Here is a 20,247-nt window from a genome sequence, read left to right as displayed (position 1 = left end):
CCCTCCCACCTCACCGGGCTCTCACTCCCTGCTGCTCTCCCTTCTCACCCGGGCTCTCACATCTGCTGCCCTCCCACCTCACTGGGCTCTCACTCCCTGCTGCCCTCCCACCTCCCTCATCCGGGCTGTCACTCCATGCTCTGCCCTCCCACCTCCCTCACCCGGGCTCTCACTCCCCTGCCCTCCCACCTCACCCGGCTCTCAGTTCCTGCTGTCCTCCCCCCCCCCCCTCCCCTGTGTGTCAGCCTCCCAGGCACCCCAGTACTTCACAGGTCTTTAAATTACCATTTGTTTGTTAATGAAGCTTTGTTCACCTCTTAGCGCCCCTGCAGCTCCACTCTTGACTGTGGCTGGAATCGCCCAGCCACCACAGAGCAGTCTCTCGGATTCCGCACTGCTGCTCCCAGAGGTGTTTGCTGAAGTTAAAAAAAAAGACACAGGTGCGATGTGTCTCAAGCTCCGCGGGCCACCACTGAAGTACCCCTGGTCTAGTAGATCCAATTTTCGGGGGTACCAGATTGGCTTTAGATATTGTTTTGCCAAGGTCGGCAGTGTAAAAAAGCAAGGGTGCCAGTACACACCTTTGTTTTAAACATCGGTATGTGTAGATTTTTTTGGTTACTGCGTTCGTCGATAGCTTCACACGTACCCAAGTTCCGGTGTAGAAAGCAATAATTGCTTTCAGCAGGGTAGTCGGTAATGGTTTAAGGCAGAGCTTTCCAAAGTGTGTGCCGCGACACCGTACTTTGTCGTCTCCACTCTGTGGGTGTGTCGCGTAACAATGACCCCTCCCCCCCCTGTGTGGCAGCCCGGGCTCAGACAGCTCCCGGGCACACACACAGCCGCATCCGAGCACTTCACAGGTCATTAAAAGACTGTGTGTGTGCTTGTTAAAGAGGCTTTGCTGATGTTTCACCCCTCCTAAGAGCCCCTGCAGCGCAACCCTACCTACTGCTAAATGTTTTAGCCCCCCTCCCCCAATGTGGCTCTAGTAGCGCCTCAGCGCTGGGGGGTGTCTGCTGCTGTTAATATGCTCTGTAGCGCCTCCCTCCACCCTGGGCCCAGCAGGCACCAGTCTCGCCTGCCAAGCACCAGCCTTAGCCAGGGGCACCAGCTGCTGCGAACATGATTCCTGCTCCTTGACCTTGTCGGACACCTGGCAGTGGCAGCTTACGAGCAGTTTCGAAAGGAGTCTCTGCTTGGCGCACTGGTTCAAGGCGCTGCATCTTATTAATTAGAAAACTCAGGCGTTAGCAGAGACGTGGGGATTCTGTCCAGCCTCAGGTCCATGGGGTTTTTATCTTATGACCTCCGCATTTTTTTTTATAAACATTACATCATTGTATTTGTCTATTTTGCTGAATTTATTTCTCAGTAGTTGCATTTAATAATAATATCACAACCAACAGCTCCCTGTAATGCACAAACAGCAGAGGCAATGCTTTTCCAGGGGCGGCTCACGTGAGAAGTTCCTGAGAGAAGGGGAACGGCGAAAGGGTGCCAGAGATATGGGGGGGGGCAGAGATAGAGGGAGTGATAGAGAGGGAGACAGCGAGAGAGCGGGGAGAGACAGAGAGAGAGGGAGAGAGACTGAAGGATGGAGAGAGAGAGATTAAGAGAGAGGAGGGATAGAGAGGGGGGATAGAGAGGGGGAGAGAGACTGAAGGATGGAGAGAGAGAGCGAGAGAGATACTGAGGGAGAGAGCCAGAGAGAGAGAGAAAGAGAGGGGGAGAGAGAGAGAGAGAGAGAGACTGCAGGGAGAGGGAGAGGAGGAAGAGAGGGAGACGAAGAGGAGTGAGAGTGAGACGGAGAGGAGGGAGGGAGAGGGAGAGGAGGGAGAGGAAGAGGAGGGAGAGGCGGGAGAGGAAGGGAGAGGAGGGAGAGGGAGACGAGTGAGAGAAAGATGAGGAGGGAGAGGGAGAGAGGGAGAGGAGGGAGAGAGGGAGAGGAGTGATCGGGAGATTGGAGTGGGAGAGGAGTGAGAGGGAGATGGAGAGGAAGAGGAGGGAGGGAGAGGAGTGAGAGAGGGAGAGGAAGAGGAGGGAGAGGCGGGAGAGGAAGGGAGAGGAGGGAGAGGGAGAGGAGTGAGAGGAAGAGTAGTGAGAGGGAGACGAGGAGGGAGAGGGAGAGGAGGGAGAGGGGGATAGGAGGGAGAGAGGGAGAGGGAGAGGAGTGAGAGGGAGATGGAGAGGGAGAGGAGTGAGAGGGAGACGGAGAGGAAGAGGAGGGGGAGGGAGAGGAGTGAGAGGGAGATGGAGAGGAGAGAGAGGGGGAGAGGGAGAGGAGTGAGAGGGAGACGGAGAGGAGAGAGAAGGAGAGGAGGGAGAGGAGGGAGAGGGAGAGGGAGAGGGAGAGGAGTGAGACGGAGAGGAGGGAGGTAGAGGTGGGAGAGGGAGAGGAGGGAGAGGGAGATGAGTGAGACGGAGAGAGAGAGAGAGGAAGAGGAAGAGGAGGGAGAGAGGGAGAGATAGGGAGAGGAAGAGGAGGGAGAGAAGGGAGAGAGGGAAAGGAGGGAGAGGGAGAAGGGGGAGAGGGAGAGGAGGGAGAGGGAGAGGAGTGAGACGGAGAGAGAGAGAGGGAGAGGAAGAGGAGGGAGAGAGGGAGAGAGAGGGAGAGGAAGAGGAGGTAGAGAAGGGAGAGAGAGGGAAAGGAGGGAGATGGAGAGGAGGGAGAGGGAGAGGAGGGGGCGGAGAGGAGTGAGACAGAGAGGAGAGAGGGAGAGGGAGAGGAAGAGGGGAGAGAGAGGGAGAGGAAGAGGAGGGAGAGAAGGGAGAGAGAGAGAGAGGAGGGAGAAGGAGAGGGAGAGGAGGGAGAGGAGTGAGACGGAGAGGAGGGAGGGAGAGGAGGGAGAGGGAGAGGAGGGAGACGGAGAGGAGAGAGAGAGAGGGAGAGGAAGAGGAGGGAGAGAGGGAGAGAGAGGGAGAGGAGGGAGAGAAGGGAGAGAGAGGGAGAGGAGGGAGAGGGAGAGGAGTGAGACGGAGAGGAGAGAGAGAGGGAGAAGGAGAGGAGGGAGAGAGAGGGAGAGGAAGAGGAGGGAGAGAAGGGAGAGAGAGGGGGAGGAGGAGAGGAGACAGAGGAGGGAGAGGGACAGGAGGGAGAGGGAGGAGAGGGAGGAAAGAAGAGAGGGAGGAGAGGAGGAAGAGGAGGGAGAGGGATGAGAAGGAGGAGAGGAGGGAGAGGAGGGAGAGGAGGGAGAGAGGGAGAGGGAGAGGGAGAGGAAGAGGAGTGAGAGGGAGACGGAGAGGGAGAGGAGGGAGAGGAGGGAGAGCTAGAGGAGTGAGAGAGAGGAGAGGTGGAGAGAGGGAGAGGAGCGAGAGAGGGAGAGGGAGAGGAGTGAGAGGGAGATGGAGAGGAGAGAGAGGGAGAGGAGAGAGAGGGAGAGGAGGGAGAGGGAGAGTAGTGAGAGGGAGATGGAGAGGAGAGGAGAGAGAGGGAGACAGAGAGGAAGTGGAGGGGGAGGGAGAGGAGTGAGAGAGGGAGAGGAGGGAGAGGAAGATGAGGAAGAGGAGGGAGAGAGGCAGAGGAGGGAAAAGGAGAGGAGTGAGAGGGAGATGGAGAGGAGAGAGAGAGGGAGAGGAGTGAGAGGGAGACGGAGAGGAGAGAGAAGGAGAGGAGGGAGAGGAGGGAGAGGAGGGAGAGGAAGGAGAGGGAGAGGGAGAGGAGTGAGACGGAGAGGAGGGAGGGAGAGGGAGAGGAGGGAGAGGGAGAGCAGTGAGACGGAGAGAGAGGGAGAGGAAGAGGAGGGAGAGAGGGAGAGATAGGGAGAGGAAGAGGAGGGAGAGAAGGGAGAGAGGGCAAGGAGGGAGAGGGAGAAGGGGGAGAGGGAGAGGAGGGAGAGGAGTGAGATGGAGAGAGACAGAGGGAGAGGAAGAGGAGGGAGAGAGAGGGAGAGGAGAGAGAGAAGGGAGAGAGAGGGAAGGGAGGGAGATGGAGAGGAGGGAGAGGAGTGAGACGGAGAGGAGAGAGAGAGAGGGAGAGGAAGAGGGGAGAGAGAGGGTGAGAAGGGAGAGAGAGGGAGAGGAGGGAGAAGGAGAGGAAGAGGAGGAAGAGGGAGAGGAGGGAGAGGGAGAGGAGTGAGACGGAGAGGAGGGAGGGAGAGGAGGGAGAGGGAGAGGAGGAGAGGAGGGAGACGGAGAGGAGAGAGAGAGAGGGAGAGGAAGAGGAGGGAGAGAGGGAGAGGGAGGGAGAGGAGGGAGAGAAGGGAGAGAGAGGGAGAGGAGGGAGAGGGAGAGGAGTGAGACGGAGAGGAGAGAGAGAGGGAGAAGAAGAGGAGGGAGAGAGAGGGAGAGGAAGAGGAGGGGGATTAGGGAGAGAGAGGGAGAGGAGGAGAGGAGACAGAGGAGGGAGAGGGACAGGAGGGAGAGGGAGGAGAGGGAGGAAAGGAAAGAGAGGGAGGAGAGGAGGAAGAGGAGGGAGAGGGAGGAGAGGGAGGAGAGGAGGGAGAGGAGGGAGAGGAGGGAGAGAGGGAGAGGGAGAGGGAGAGGAGGGAGAGGAAGAGGAGTGAGAGGGAGACGGAGAGGGAGAGGAGGGAGATGAGGGAGAGCTAGAGGAGTGAGAGAGGGAGAGGAGGGAGAGGAGGGAGAGAGGGAGAGGAGCGAGAGAGGGAGAGGGAGAGGAGTGAGAGGGAGATGGAGAGGAGAGAGAGGGAGAGGAGAGAGAGGAAGAGGAGGGAGAGGGAGAGGAGAGAGAACCCCCTGTAGGAGGTTCGGCTCGCTCGATGCGCTCGCTCGATGCACTCGCTCGATGCGCTTGCTCGCATTACCTTGTCACAAGATGAAGATTGTCGAAAAGGTGTGTCACTGACGTGGAAAGTTTGGAAAGCTGTGGTTTAGGGACTGGCAAGTAAGTGCACTTGCCCAGTCAGTGTGACAGTACCAGACTGCACACAGGCTCTGCAATGGCAGACCTTAGACACATTTTACAAGGGTGCTTCTGTGGGTGGCACAACCAGTGCTGCAGGCCCACCAGCAGCATTTGGATTTACAAGCCCTGGGCACACTAAGTACACTTGACTAGGGCCTGACAAGTAAACCAAATAGCCAAACATGGAACCACTAATTAATACATCAATTTACAATAGGGAGCACTTGCACTTTGGCACTGAATAGCAGTGGCACAGTGCCAAAGCATCTAACATCAGCAAAAATACATGAGGCAACAACAAAAATGGAAGGGAGACCTACGCCAATGGTGCCAGGTCTAACAGTGTCTTTTTTTTTTTATAAAGGAGGAAGATGTGTTATGCATTTACTTTTGATTTATCTCCATTCATGGCACGACCCTGGTGTACCATTCTAGAATCACTAGGTCTGTGCCGTGAGTGTTGTGGCAGTTTGCGGGGAGCTACCGGAGTTGGAAGACGTATACCCCGTGGTGCCTCTTTCTAACAGAATAAAGTACTCTCTTACTTGAAGTTGTTCGTCTCCTGACTTAACATAAGATTGTGTGTGGTTCTAAGATTGTGCGTTGGGGAAGTGGAGAAGTGGCAGTGTCCTTTCTATCACGTCATTAATGTCAAGAGCCATGTCTAAGCTATACAATGTGGATCGGCCATTCTCTCTACTTTCGAAATCTATTAAATTGTCCATATCTTGGATAAAGTGTCACACCAAGTATCACACACTACATATTGAAATGTCACACATATACACACTAAAATGATGAAAATGTCACACATCAGCAGGATGAAGTGCCATTTTACGTCCTAACCCTTACTTTGGTATTCAGTACAGCCTGCCATCTAACTCCCCTTGTACGTGAGCTAGAATTAAAAAAAAAAGGTATTCAAAGGTAAGACCTTTCTTTGCACAGAGAACCTCCGTTCCCTTCAGTCTTCCGGTAGTTGTTTAAATACCGTACACCGTTCTCTGCTCAGGTCGCACACGAACAACCTCCCCCACCCGCGAGCTCGTCCTTTCAATCACAGCTGGACGTCCAGCCTGTAAACCCTGTAAACCCGATCACGCTCCCAGGGTCTGGAGATTGCAGGCGAGCCGCGGCCTGATTGCCTGGCAGGAGCGCGAGCTGCGCTCTGATTGGCCGCCTGCGGGTGTGCACGTGAAGGGGGCAGTGCAGCAGCCGATAAGCAGCCAAGGCAGACTTCGCGTCTTGCCAGTCTGCAAGAGGCTGCAGGACGGAGAGGAGTCCGGGTCTAGCTTGAGTCAGAGCTTCCACATCCACAGCACAGTTCATCAAAAACCAGGTATCGCCGAATAAATGGTGACATTTTTCAGTTTACTGGACATGTGCAGCGCAGAGTTACCCATCTTTGTATTGTCGTGAATTGCACGGCGAGAGAGGATTAAGAAACAGCGTTGAGAGATTGAATTTTGGAAAAGGCACTGTGGCGGTGTGATATGATAGAGCTCCTAATTTCTAAAGTGCGAAAAGAAACCACACGGCTTTTAGCTCTAGTTTCATAAAATCTTTGTTTTTTAAAGACAGGGTGCTGCTTCTCAGTCACTTGAACCCTTTTCATTTTCATGCTTGAAAAGTGTGCTTAAATTTCATTAAACACCTCTGTTCCATTCAAAACTTACTTTTACGTTCCCCCCCCAACTCTTACTGTTAAATCTTTACCCTTTCTGTTTGATTTACATCCTATGCCAATCGTCTCATCAGTGCTTGTTAGTGTTAGAAAAGATGCGGGGCTAGCGTGTTGTTGCGAGTAAATGTTTAAAACACAGTAGTTTATAGTGCGTCATTAGTTTGTACAGCTGCCAGGCTGGACGGGTGACATTGTTCCGAGTGAGTGGCAGGCCAACTGTCCGGTGGAATCGTCGTGCACGGCTCAGGTTTGAGAGTGGCCGGAGACATGACGCAACAAAATGCATGGATTGTGCCTCGCAAATGTGTGTCTTGGCTGCACCCCCACAATTGGGCACAAATCACGAAACCGCGCCTTTACACGGTGCCAGTCTTATTTCAGTGACTGGCAAACATTCACACACCTCAGCAGGAGAGGATTATAGTAGTTTAGTTGGAAAAGTAGCTCAGTGGGTTAATGCGCTCATTGAAGAGATTTACGTTTAACCCGTTAGTGACCTCGGAATGGCAGACTAAGTCCGCCGTACTCCCGTGTTGGATAACATGCACATCACTCACACTCACATTGCTCATGGTAGCGTCTGCTATAAATCGACTGCATACTCTTGTGGTGGAGTGCGATGTGAAAATTAAGATAGTGCTAATAACGTCACGTTCTGACGTCACACAGTCCTAGATTTGCAGTTCATTTACATGGTGGGAGTAGTAAGTTTATGCCTTGGGGGCTACCCAATGGACTTTATATGTTAATTGTAGAAAAACTTATTTCACTTGTGCTCGGCATTTTCATGTTTCGGTGATGTTCTTGGATAATTGTTGTGGATAATTATTTCCTTTTAGTCGAACTTAGCAATTTTCTAACTTTGAATGTGCCTCCCATTAAGGGAAGTTTGGGGTACGCATTGGGTTGAGTAGTAAAGTAGGAAGACTCGTGTCATTCCAGGAAGATTTTTGTCTTGAATGAGACTTCTGGAGCCTAGGGAGACTCCTGGGAGTTCAGGGAGACTTGTGAGTAGACACGTGAGTTTACGGGAACAGATGTGAGCCCCAGGACACTGCTGTGGTTGCAGAGAGACTAAAGTGATTGCTGTAAGACTGTCCTAAGTGCTGGGAGCATGTCGTGACTGTTGGAAGATGTGTGATTGTTGTGACACTAGAGGAAGAACAGGTAGGGCTATATCAAATTATGAAGTCTCTTATTGAGCTTAGGTGGACTTGAACTATGTGCATTCATTCTTTTTCTATATTCGAAAAACATTTTCGTATAAAAGTTTATTTCAACAAATTGCCATGTCGAAATTTGATCTAATTGTGTAAAATGTAGAACATTTGTAATTTGTATGAAGTATGTATGTGCCAGTGACTTACTATGTGCAAAAGCTTGACAGTTCTCGTGGTGCATTGTGGGTCCCAGTAACACTATGAAAATTTCATGGGCCGTAAGAAATAAAAAGTTGATTGCACTTAGTAACAATGAAAGCAAAATGTGTGCTTATGGGCAGTGTGAGGTAGTTTTGATTCGAAAACCCAAGTAACAAAAACACCAGTCAGATTGATTGGAGGGTACAAAATGAAATGTAATTGTATGGATTTTTGTATGCTTTGGAATTGTGGAACTGCAGATGTCTAAGCCGACTCTCTTGTATTTTCTTTATTTCAGGATGATACAGATACAGATCCTAGACCCTCGGCCATTGCCAAGCTCCATCATGCCTGTGGATGTAGCAGTGAGACTCTGCTTGGCGCACTCTCCTCCCCTAACTAAGTTCTTCAGTCCATATGATGACTACAGAGGGAAAAACCTTGCAAATCGCTTCAAGCCACTGAGACCTTGCCTAGCTTTGAAAAAGGAGTCCGATTCCCGAAGCAGTGAATGGAACCGCCCCAAGAATAGAAACAAGAAAAGGGTAGTCTTTGCAGATTCCAAGGGCCTGTCACTCACTGCCATACATGTGTTTTCCGATTCCAAAGAGGAGTCGGCGCAGGATCTCCAGTTTGACTTGAAAGACCTTGAAGATATCACAGCAGGCCTGAAACTGCACGAAGAAAAGAACCTAATCTTGGAATTTGCCCAACCTTCAGCTGATTACTTAGCTTTCCGAAACCGCCTACAAAAAAACTTTGTTTGCCTTGAAAATTGCACCCTTCAGGAGAGATCCATCGCAGGCACTGTGAAAGTGAAGAACCTAAGCTTCACAAAGAAGGTCCAGATTCGGATAACGTATGATTCCTGGAAAAGCTTCACGGACATTGATTGCGTTTACATGAACAATGTGTATGGGGGCGCCGACAGCGATACTTTCTCCTTTGTAATTGACATGCCTCCAGCCATCCCCGCCCAAGAGAAAATTGAATTCTGCATTTCCTTTGAAAGTGAAGGCCATGTTTTCTGGGACAATAATGAAGGCCAGAACTATAAAATAGCCCATGCAGAATGGAAATCTGATGGGGTTCAGGTATCAGCATCCCCAAAACCCAAGAGCATTGTCAGCAAACGGCAACTGAATCCCCACAGAATTAACTTTGACCACTTTGGATGCCCCAAGACATCAACTGGTCTCTTTCCAGAATGGCAGAGCTGGGGCAGTATTGGAAACTCAGCTCCCTACTGGTGAAAAAAGACTCATCTGACCATCTTCTTGCTTGCCACAGCTTAATGTAGTGCTGCATGCACACTCAAGCATAACGGAACTACCGCTGGCAACTATCTAAGCTTTCTTTCAATCGAAAGATCGAGATTCGTACGGGGTCCTAGCAATTGCTTTAAAAGGGAGCAATATGACCATCATGTGATTTGGAATATGCGCCTTGTGAAAGCTACATAGGAAGAAGACAACAGCATTTTAAAATGCTTGGTTAATTGAGTACATTAAAGATAGCATACTGTATGAAATCCAGGGAAATACCTACCTACATGCCTACATATTTAGGACAGTGGAAGTTGTGAGAAAGTTAGAGATGTCAAGCAATAGTCAAAAGGTTTTAGAAAGTTGAGTAAACTATTTAAGAGCAATGCCATGAAAGAAGATGCATGAATTTACTTTGTGCTCTAGAAAATACGTAAAGTCTTAAAGAGATGGGCCTATTTTTGGTTGTGTGACACACTATTCTTATCCACAGGCGTAAAACAGATCCTTTGACAGAAAGTTGCCAGTTGACTGTGGTCTGGTATGGCAACGTGAAACTGAATTATTGCTGTTGCTAATTGCAGCCACCATTTTCTTACTGGGAAACGATTTACAATTGCTCAAATCATCAAACGACCTGAAAAACTAACCTAGAACTACTTCAGTGTGGCAACCCCCACTGACCTGGATCGAATGTGCTGTGATAGCCAGTGTTCGATGCATACTAAGAATGAACAGATGCCTGTTAGTTGTCAAGGCCTTTGTTTTTTTTACAAACACTAGCTGCATATTTTTAGAGCTGGTCTCTAAAAAGTTTGCAAACATGGAGGTAAAGGTGTGTAGGTGAAGGTGGAAGAGCAGCTAAGACACTAGAATCCAACCCACACAGCTGTTCTATTCTCACAAATTGCAGTGCAGTTTTAAGCTTCACCTCAGATCCATTTATAGAATGGAAAACACCATCTTGACAAAGAAAGTAATTGCCTAATGGATTTTCTTTGCACAAGGTTAATTCGTGTTGAGAGATAGAAGGGATGTGTCCTTGTTAGTATTGTGTACAGAGAGCACATTAGCACCTTATTGTAGAAACACTGTGCCTTTTAGAAATCTAGAAGCCAAATCTAATGAGCCAGTCTCCTTAATTGTTGTCGAGAATAGAGGATGTGTAAGTAAGTGCACTAATTTGTAAATGTCCATTGTGAAGCTGAGTTTGAGGAGCAAACCAGCATAAAGATACAGCAAGGCTTTGATCAGTGACATAGACTTAGAAATCCTGCTCTTCCTATCGATAAATTAGTACAAGATGATTTGTGAGGAGAGACCTGGTTGTGATTTAGTTGAACAACAAAAAATGTTACCAAGTAATCAGGACATAGCACTTTATTTGGTTGTCCTTCGCCTTTATCTTCTGTATCGTGCTTCGGGGCCGAAGAGGCAGCGTCTTTTAACCTTTGGCCTGAAAGTTACACAGGAGCACAACACACCCCAGGAAAAGGCATAGCAGTGGTGACTTGCACAGGCAGAATGTAAGCAGTCCAAGAAACTTGAAAGACACATCACACAGGACTTGCACATGAAGTTAATGATCCTGCGGTTTGATTACAGATTTACAGGCAAGACTACTCCAGGCCCTGAGGGAAATAAATAGGTTGTGGGTGCACAGAGCAAACTCACTTGTTTAACCCAGCTCTAGTTTTCTTGTCTAAATCAAAGGCTTTGAAAGCAAGGGTGATGCATGTCGCAATTAATCACAGAACTGTGTCGTTAATCAGCCCGAACGATACAATGCAGAGGGCTGTGTACAAAATAGCATCTGTGTTTAAAGTCCAGGTAGCGAAAAGGTAGGAAAACGAGGCAACGTAATCAGACCTGCACCTCAACCCGGCCTTTCCAAATTCTAAACCTGCCTTATATGCCTTGTTAGTGGAGTTCTCAAGCATCCAAATGCCTTCTTTCCTTGTACACAGTTTTACCAAACGTAGCCCACTGTTTCATTTACGTGAAAATAATGACATGAGTGGAAGAAACAAGAGGCAGAACAAATCTGTTAGATCTTTTTATGGATCACAGCTTTCTGAAAATGTTGCTTTTTAAAATTGTCGATTTTCCGTTTGAGTATATGTCTTCAATTCACAGTTTTAATTTTTTTTGTTGTAAAGTCATATGACTGTTATCCTTCATATTGAAGGTGATTTGTGTTTTCGTTGCAGCTGAATACACCTATGGATACACTTATTTGGTATGTAGCTAACTGGTCCCACATCACGAGGGTCACCTGCAACCCCTTTTGGATTTTAGCCCAGAGTTATGTCTGTGATATAATAGGAAGAGCGAAAGTTAAAAAATCAAAACGCTTCTTTCTGTTGGCTTACAATTAAGGGTTGGCCAAATTTGCCACTCATGAGATGCGATCACTTTGAGGCACTAATTTAGAAGTTGCGAGTCTGGGGAAAACGAATTAACAAGTACAGCACATGCATTAATATAATACACAGAACCGTAAAACCCAAAACACTTTCTGTTGTGACATACATTTTCTAAGGCTCTTTTCGGAGGATGCTCATTTCAGGAAGTTACACTGTAAGGGAAGCCTGTACTAATTCAAGGAGGAGTGAGCAGGTAAATGCAGACTTGCCGAAGTATAACTGTTTTTAGTCCAGAATGTGGTACAGTTATTTTAAGTAAGGTGTCTAGGTCCCTCCAAACACTGTCATATGTGAATGCTCGCTAAGTGTTCGTACTCAAGTAGGAGCTGCCTGCTTTTAGTCATTTTTGTTTGTGACCTGTATATTTTGTTTGTTCGATGGACACGTTACTTGTGCACTTTTATTTTTTATTTTATAGAGTTGAGCTCATGCAATGTATTTTTGTACAGCAACTGACTACAAACTTTACTTCCTGAGGTACAAACAGTAAGACTGTAGAGAGAGCTTTAGTATTATTTTCTAAAAACGAGAGGTCCGGCTAAGTTGTATACTCAGCAAAATGCACACATCTTCTGTCACTTTTGACATAATTGTTTTGACACGAGGAAATGCCGTTTAGCTTTATGGAATGTTGAACTGTTGATTCTGTACTGGGAGATTTGCCTGGGGGAGCATTTTATGAAATGAAGGGCAAACATGGAAGTACCATTGTGGGTGAGTTTTAAATTCCCAACAAAATATTTTTCTACTGTAAGTTTATCACTGTACATATGAACTGTATGATAAAGTCTGGTCCTTTTATGAATAAATCATATGTTTTGTTATGATTCATGAGCAGGTTGTTTTTTTCTGAAACATTGTACAGGGATGAGCTGTGTGATACTGGCCAGGGCGTTTGATTGTTTAACTAATGTCACTGGAAACGTACGGTTTGTGGTACAGCAGGGATGTCCAAACTCTGTCCTCTACTCAGAGGCTTACTCCAGTTGAAAGGTTCTTCTCCCTAGTGTGTCATGGATATCGGCAACCTAGGCCTGCTGGTGTGACTGGCTATATGACCTAAACAACGGTAAGATCTGCCAGTTCCCTTAAACGCTAAGAGACCAGTTATTGCATCCAAATGAAATATATTCCCATTCCAGGTACTATCAATGATTTCCACAGTGCTCTTTGATTGTTCACTGTTGCTTGCTTGGGTAGATGACCACAAACCAAGTCTTAACATCTAGCACATTAGTTAGTAGATCTAGTAGAATGATTCTACTAACTTTACCTTATATCACAGTTCCAAACATGCCAACAACAAATTCTGCATTATTAATTCTCGAAGAGTCACCAAGCGCATTTGTCCTGTATTCTCTGGTGCATTCCACCGACCATTATATCTTGTGCTTTTATTTAATCAAGAATCCACATTCTCAACTGACTTGGTTGTTTGTGTATGACTTAAAAGGAAGCTGTTACCATGAATACCTAGGGGCAGATTTACAAGCCCCTTGCAACATGTTTAAGACACCAGTACGTCTCTTCTGTGATGCAGCTGCGTCGTAAACAATGCACCACCATGCGACAGATTTACAACGTGACGCATCTAGTGAAATGCGCCACGTTGTAAAGCCCTGCACTACATTATACCTGCGTCAGGTATAAGGTATGCAAGGTGGGCGTGCCGTCGCTAGGAAGTCCCGTAAAAGTGACGCAGTGAAATCTACAAGATTTCACGGAGTCACTTTTACGTCCATGCTGCGTCAAAACCTTACCCCAGCTTGAAGCAGGCATATGGAGTGACGCAGCATGTTAAGTATAGGGTGCCCCAGAGCATTTCTGGAGTTGCGTCGCGCTTGCGACACGACTTCAGCAATGTGCCGCCCTTACGACACAAGATGCTGCACGCATCTGACTATCCTTGTGCCATGGTGCGTCTCATTGTAACTGCAATGCCTCCGTGGTGGCGCAAGGGTATTACTGCGTGTCGCATCTTTACTGGCTCATCTCTACTAATATGCAGGGATGCGCCAGTCCTTGTAAATCTGCCCCATATTCAAAGTCCAATACTATTTTGTCACAATAGTAAAACCCAGAGCTGCTTTCTATTTTTGTGCCATCATCGAGGAATGTACTTGCTAACTCAGTCTCGCCCAGCCTACCTAGTGTGTTCAGCATCTTGAGCAGCGTGGAATGGCGAATGACATACACACTTTACCTTGCTCTTACTCTTGAGTCTCCACAGACCAGAGGGAGTTGAGGAATCAGGGTGGTTCTCTTGCACCCGCAAACTTAATGTATGCTGTCAGGTGCAGGTCTGAGGAGAACTGTGACTAAGATGAAACTTCAATTCATGCTGACATGGCTCAGTCAGGGAGGCTGCATAGCACCATATCTCCCCTCCGACTTAGGGTGGAGCACATGGCAATCAAGTTGAAGGGGTGGGGGTGAATCAGAGGGTAGCAAGAGATTGCTGCTGGATTTGAAAAAATGTTTAGGTGGAAAATAGGTATTCTTTTGCCTTGCTGCTACCTTTATGTGAATTATGCAACACATAATTATTTAAGTTTTATCTTGCTTCTTTCCATAGCCAATTTGTTTAAGTAACAATTAAGTGACACTAAAGTAACGTAGTGTTCATCAGCCTGAAAATGAAGAAATAGCACAGGGGAGTTATGCATCGTTAAACACCCAAACATACTATCATGCACACAATACAGATTTCTTTTTAGGGCGAGTCTAGCGCAGCGCACATGAGTTGCTCTAGGAGATGACCTTTTGGAATCGGTTTGCACTTTTCAAACACTTGTGCTTGTGGCGGCATTCACCTTGCAGGAGCGAGCAGCGGCGCGCAGGGGCCATCTGTTTCCAATTAGCGTGGCTGCGCGTGCTTGTTGACATTTCTCTATTCTCGCTCCCCTGCCTGCCTCTCCCCTGTGCCAGAGTGCAAGAGTACTTGGCTCTCACAGTGACATGAATCGTGCTCTTCTCACAGATGAATTCAGGTTTTTACATGGTTGTCAGAGAGCAAGAGAAATAGAAATGCACGTGGAAAACCTCCTTTGCTGATCGCGCTCCTTTGTTTCACAGCTGTGACTCTGCCCTTCTGAGGATTCAGATGCGGAGATTAAAATGGGACTTTTTGCTTCACAGTTTTTATTGCTATGTGGAGTCACTTGGAAGAGGAAGAAAATATTTTGGGACAAGAATCGTGCTCTTCCCACAAATGAATTCTTTTTTTTTTTTACAAGGTTGTCAGAGAGCAAGAGAAATAGAAATGCACTCGGAAAAATGTCCTTTTCTGATCGCGCTCCTTTGTTTCACAGCTGTGACTCTGCCGTTCTGAGGATTGAGGTGCGGATTGAGATGCTTCTTAGTTTTTATTGCAATGTGGAGGCACATGGAAGTGGAAGAGAATATTTTGAGTTTAAGAAAACAAAGGTGGGCGTCTGATCCTCCACGGAGACTTTGATCACTGTGGAGCTTGGCAAATTAGTGGGAGGAGAGGCACAGCTGAAAGACTTTCCAGGGCATGGCACATGAAGGTTCAGTAGTGCAACTGAGATCATTTTCAGATTAATCAAAAGTGTTAATAAAAACGAGCGGGAAAACCCAGAATCTCATCCTCACATACCACCAAGTTGCATTTCTGATAAAAGAAATGTTGGGAATGTCTGCGCTGTCTGCATGAAATCCCCTGAGAATGAGAGACCGCCAGCAAATCTGTTCACCGCCGTCCACAGTTCAGGAGGATGATATAGCTCGATAAAGCATCAACCTACTCAGGTGTATTTGCCACAGTTGTTCTAAAGGTAAGAGCTAGGATTCAGTTCTATGTGGAGTGTACAACAACTGCTGTTTATCCTAGGTGCACTTCCAATTCCTCGTCACTGTTGTGTCCTAGGGGGGGGTCATGTCCTATACTGTATTATAAATTTAGACTCTAATCTGCGCAAGCACTGTAATCTGTTGCCACCCCTTTAATTGTGTTTGATGGTATCGAGGACGCAAAAGCTTATTAGATTTGAATTTTGATTGTGATGGCTTTGGAAGTGTCTAGCGATTAGGTAGGTTTTATCTACATTTTTAATCGCTCTAAGATGTTCGAGGATTCGCAGTTTAACCTTTTTAATTGTGCTGCCAATATATGGATATTGTGGCTGTTTTTACAGGCTTTGCAACTCCTGCAGGTATAAAATCCTTGTACACCTAACATTATGGTTTTACTTTGTTCAACTTCCTTACAAAGATAATCTTTCAGGAATCTTGCTCTCCTGAAAGTGACCTGGGGTGATGTTTCTATGCAAGTTGAAATATCTGGGTCAGTCTGTAACATGGGCCAAAATGTGTTCAAACTCTTCCTTAACAAAAATGCTTGACTGCTGTAAGTGGTAATAAACCGAGTTTTTTCATCTTTTTCCATTTCATGTACAATGTTGGACTGTTGTATTAGTAGTGATTCTCTAGTTCTTACAGCTACTGCTTTTTGGGCATTTGTGATTGTTTTAGAAGGGTAACCTCTAGCTGCAAATCTCTCAATCATTATTTTTTCTTCAGCCTGAAAACTCTTGTTGGTGCTACAATTGCGCTTGACTCTAAGCAGGTCTCCTACCGGAATACTTTGAATGAGGGAATTCGGGTGGCAGCTCCGGGCATGCAAGAGACTGTTTCCCGCAGTTGTTTTCCTAAATAATTCGCTCTCAAGCTTATTATTTTCAACCTTAAGTTTCAGATCGAGAAACTCCAATTCATCTTTTGACCAATGACTGGTAAATTTCAGATTGAAAACATTGTCATTGAGTGTCTGTACAAATGTCATAGCTTCTTTTTCTGTTCCTTTCCATATCACGAAAATGTCGTCTATGTAACGCATCCATTTAACTGCGTGTTCCTTGTACATAGACGATCTGTAAGTGACTTCCTCTTCCCAGTACCCCATGAAGAGACCCGCAAAGCAAGGAGCAAAACAAGTCCCCATGGAAGTACCGAGAGTTTGTCGGAAAATCTTATTGTCAAACAGAAAAAATGTTTGCGTAAGACGTGTGCATCATTTGGATCAACATTTGAGTGTGGTGTAAGTATGAAACAGATCTTTTAGATAGAAAATGCATACAAGCATCCAAACCGAGCTGGTGCGGGATGCATGTATAAAGGCTTATGACATCGAGTGACGAGAGAAAAGCTCTCTTCCCATTCAATTGTTTCAATTTGTCTTAAAAAGTCACCTGAATCCTTTACATAGGATGGGAGTTCCTGGACTGAGTTCTGTAAAAAATAATCCACGTATCTAGACGTGTTTTCAAGGCAGCTGCCATTAGATGAAACAATTGGCCTACCGGGTGGATTATCTCGATTCTTATGTATTTTTGGCAAAAGATACAGAGCAGGTAATTTGGGGAATTTACAATGTAAAAACTTAAATTCTTCAGCCTCAATCACACCTTTATCTTTCCATTGAGACAGCAGCATGTTATACGCTTTTACAGAATTCTCATACTCCAAACGGTTGCTTCTACAATATGATATATATATATATATATATCAAACAGGAAAACCTCTACTCCCAATCAGGAAAATTGCACACACACGAGAACCATTTGGGTTAAGGCCTTTTTATTAAATGAGCCTCCTCCAACCCAGCATAGATACAGGTTTCAGCTGACGCAGCAGCTTTCTTCAGTCAAGTGTGCCCCATTTTGGTATCAACCTTTATACATAGTTAAAATCATAGACATAGAAAAGTTAATGAAGTTTTAATTTTTTTAAAAATTTAAATCGTAAATGTAAATATTCATAAGAACAGTGAATTAATAATGAACATTTAATTGGTACTGTGTATTAGATGGTTATTATTGGCATTTCTATAATGCAAATGCATGCAAGATTGTTCATAAATAAAGTGCATTGTGCACAGACCAAACCATTCTAATACAAATCTATACTAAATCACTGATCCTGAACAGTAGATATCTTCATGTTATTCTACATCTGGTAATGTCCGTATGACATTGTAAAAGAATCCCATCGCTCTGGTCATATGGCTATAAGTGTAAATCCATTGCGCTGCTCCAAATTAGAATTCGAGGGAGACACACTGCATTACATTGCCATTATACTGCATTCAAAAACATTGTTGGGGAATGTCCGTATAATCACGTCCGGCTCATAGTGAACAATGCTGAAATGATGTGCTGTTCTATGCCATCGGAGATTGAAACATATTTAAATATAGCACTAACTGACAACATGCTGCATGTTTACTGAAACATATAAATGATAGAGTGCATGCCTTCTTGCAGCACTCTCATTACCCAGTCTGAGCCTCGTAAAAACAGTTATCTAAAATGCGGGCCGGGACTACTCCTCCCATAATGTTATGTTATGTTAAGCATTTTTCTATAGCGCACAGCTGCCCCAGCAAAGGGGTGTCCCAGCGCTGCAAGGATCGAAATAGCACATACAGCCACGAAGGTCGTCACAGACATCACGAAACCAATAGACTACACTGAGGGGAAGAGGAAAGTTTTATTGGCTTTCCTGAAAGCGAGCAGGCTGTCCACGAATACATACAGGCAGCGAATTCCATAATTTGGCGGCCAGACAGCGAAACGAACGCCCTCCTGCCTGCCAAAGTTTGACCCGCGGGACACGGGACCTCAGAATTGTCACACCACTGATCGGAGGCATCGCATGTGCTGACATGAAAGTTAGTATTTCTCCTGACGAACATGGGCATAGCAAAAACTCATTCCTGTGGCGTGTTGCTGAATGAGGTACGTTTCACTTTACCGATATACATCTCTTGAATCAACAATCCAATCACCAGCCCGGACTTCCCACGGAATCCAAATAGATGAAATCACAAACAGCAATGGCCAGCAGTAATGAGCCTGTAATCGGAAGCCTCCACTCCCGCAGCCGTTTGTTTCCATAAAACCAAACACAAAGCGGGGTTGGGGAAGGTCAATATGCAAAAAATGTGTTTAGGCCCCATAGTCCTCACCGCATATCACGATGCCCAGTCACCATGAGCCGCACCGGTCTTCTGAGCAGGGCATATATTACCTACTGGGGGTCGTCAGTAGGTAGTTATAGTTAGGACCTAGTTTCAATAGCAAAACCGTTTTTAGGTCGAGCCTATAGCAGCGCATGCGCTGCTTGCTCGACTTTTAGTAGAGGTAATAAAAGTGCTACCCACAAGCTTTTCCTGGCCTAAAGCTTGCGTGCATGACTCGAGAACCCCGCTTCTGATAATGGTCACTTTTGTTTGCCTCGGTTAATGTAGGAGTAGTTTGTCTCATAAAGGGCAGAACCTACTTTATTACAAATCCCCTGTAGAAGCATTACAGGGTCAGCGGTTAAACCACAAGAAGAAGACGGATATAAACCCAGAGGAAACACCAACGGGGCTCTGGAAATTTAATGAAAAATGCTCACAGTGCTACAAAAGCACATCTCACACACAAGATTAAACAGGCTTCTACGACGGAGTGAGATTGCGCCTGCTAGGCTGATGGAGAGAAGTGTTAAATATGCTCTCACGATGGACGCTGTGTGATGGTGATTGGATCGCGTGCTGATGGCGGGGATCTCTGGCCCAATGGGATGCTATTATGTTCTGAATACGGTTAAGTGAAGAAGACCACGGCAAAGATTCTTAAAACATACATGTTCTGCGTCATGTAGGGGACCACGTTTGCAAACAAAGCATCAATTGGCACCAATCACACGGCTTGAGAGACTAGATGCCAAGATCCATTGGGAATGTCACCCAGAGTAGTCTCCCGACGGATGCACTGCATAATTAATACCCCTGATGAACAGACACACTGCACACCCAGGTGATATTTAGGGGTACAAAAAGGTGCCCACGGCATGAGCCCCCGGATATTTAGTCAGTTACACCAGCTGATGGAACTTAATGTGGAAAATCCACAAGTATACAATTTTTGTAGCTGTAAATTCAGAGTTGCTTTATAGGCAGTGCTTAAAATGAACAGTAGGACTGCAGGTACTCTGTATCAGAGTACCTGCTTGTTTCTGAGAAGTGCTGGTACTCTCCAATTAAAAGTATTACCTCTTGAGATGCGCAGGTACTCTCCCTCTCAAAATAAAACAAGCATTGGCATAGCCAATAGGTCTTGCCTTTGGGACCTTATAAGTGTTTTGTTATCCAGCACAATGTCCTTGGTGCACCAACATCCACTGTTGCATGGCTAAACACTTATAAGGTCTCAAAGGCGAGACCTGTTGGCTATGCCAATGCTTGTTTGATTAGCCAATATCATTGGCGCCGTTTGACGAATCTTTGCAACTTTTTCAAAATGAATGGGGCGGACCAGTCAGCTCCTGTCTTAACCCCTTGCGTGCTGATGACAGAACGGTTCCGTCATCAGCGCCGGTTGAGCTGTGCTGATGACGGAACCGTTCCGTCATGACTCCGCCCGCGCAAGGCGGAGTCAGCACAGGCGGGGAATATGCCCCGCACGCAAGGGGTTAACGGTTTCGGGGTGATTCGGCAAGTGGGGGCCGAGAAAAAAGGGGGTCCCAAAACATGTTTTCCCCATGTTAATTTTCATAGGAATTTTTAAACAGGTTACAGCCCGAACTGCTGAAAGAAATGACACCAAATTTGGCAAGAAGGTAGGTCCTGGTCTAGAAA

At 46.5% G+C, this 20,247-nt stretch overlaps 1 protein-coding gene across 1 annotated transcript; it reads left to right on the top strand.

Annotated features, from left to right (window-relative positions):
- Positions 1-6,088: 6,088 nt before the first annotated feature.
- PPP1R3C (protein phosphatase 1 regulatory subunit 3C) lies at positions 6,089-12,427 on the top strand. Its single transcript, XM_086922458.1, has 2 exons — positions 6,089-6,203; positions 8,208-12,427. Exon 2 carries the CDS (start codon positions 8,209-8,211, stop codon positions 9,160-9,162), a length of 954 nt encoding a protein of 317 aa, XP_086778584.1. The 5' UTR covers positions 6,089-6,203; position 8,208; the 3' UTR covers positions 9,163-12,427.
- Positions 12,428-20,247: the final 7,820 nt, after the last annotated feature.

The sequence above is a fragment of the Lissotriton vulgaris genome, chromosome 5, assembly GCF_964263255.1.
Source record: "Lissotriton vulgaris chromosome 5, aLisVul1.2, whole genome shotgun sequence".
Classification (NCBI taxonomy): Eukaryota; Metazoa; Chordata; class Amphibia; order Caudata; family Salamandridae; genus Lissotriton; species Lissotriton vulgaris.
This window is presented reverse-complemented; position numbering and strand designations above follow the sequence as displayed.

Bases quoted from the DNA above. Each gene is read 5' to 3' on its own strand.
- PPP1R3C (XM_086922458.1), top strand. From the start codon at position 8,209: ATGATACAGATACAGATCCTAGACCCTCGGCCATTGCCAAGCTCCATC.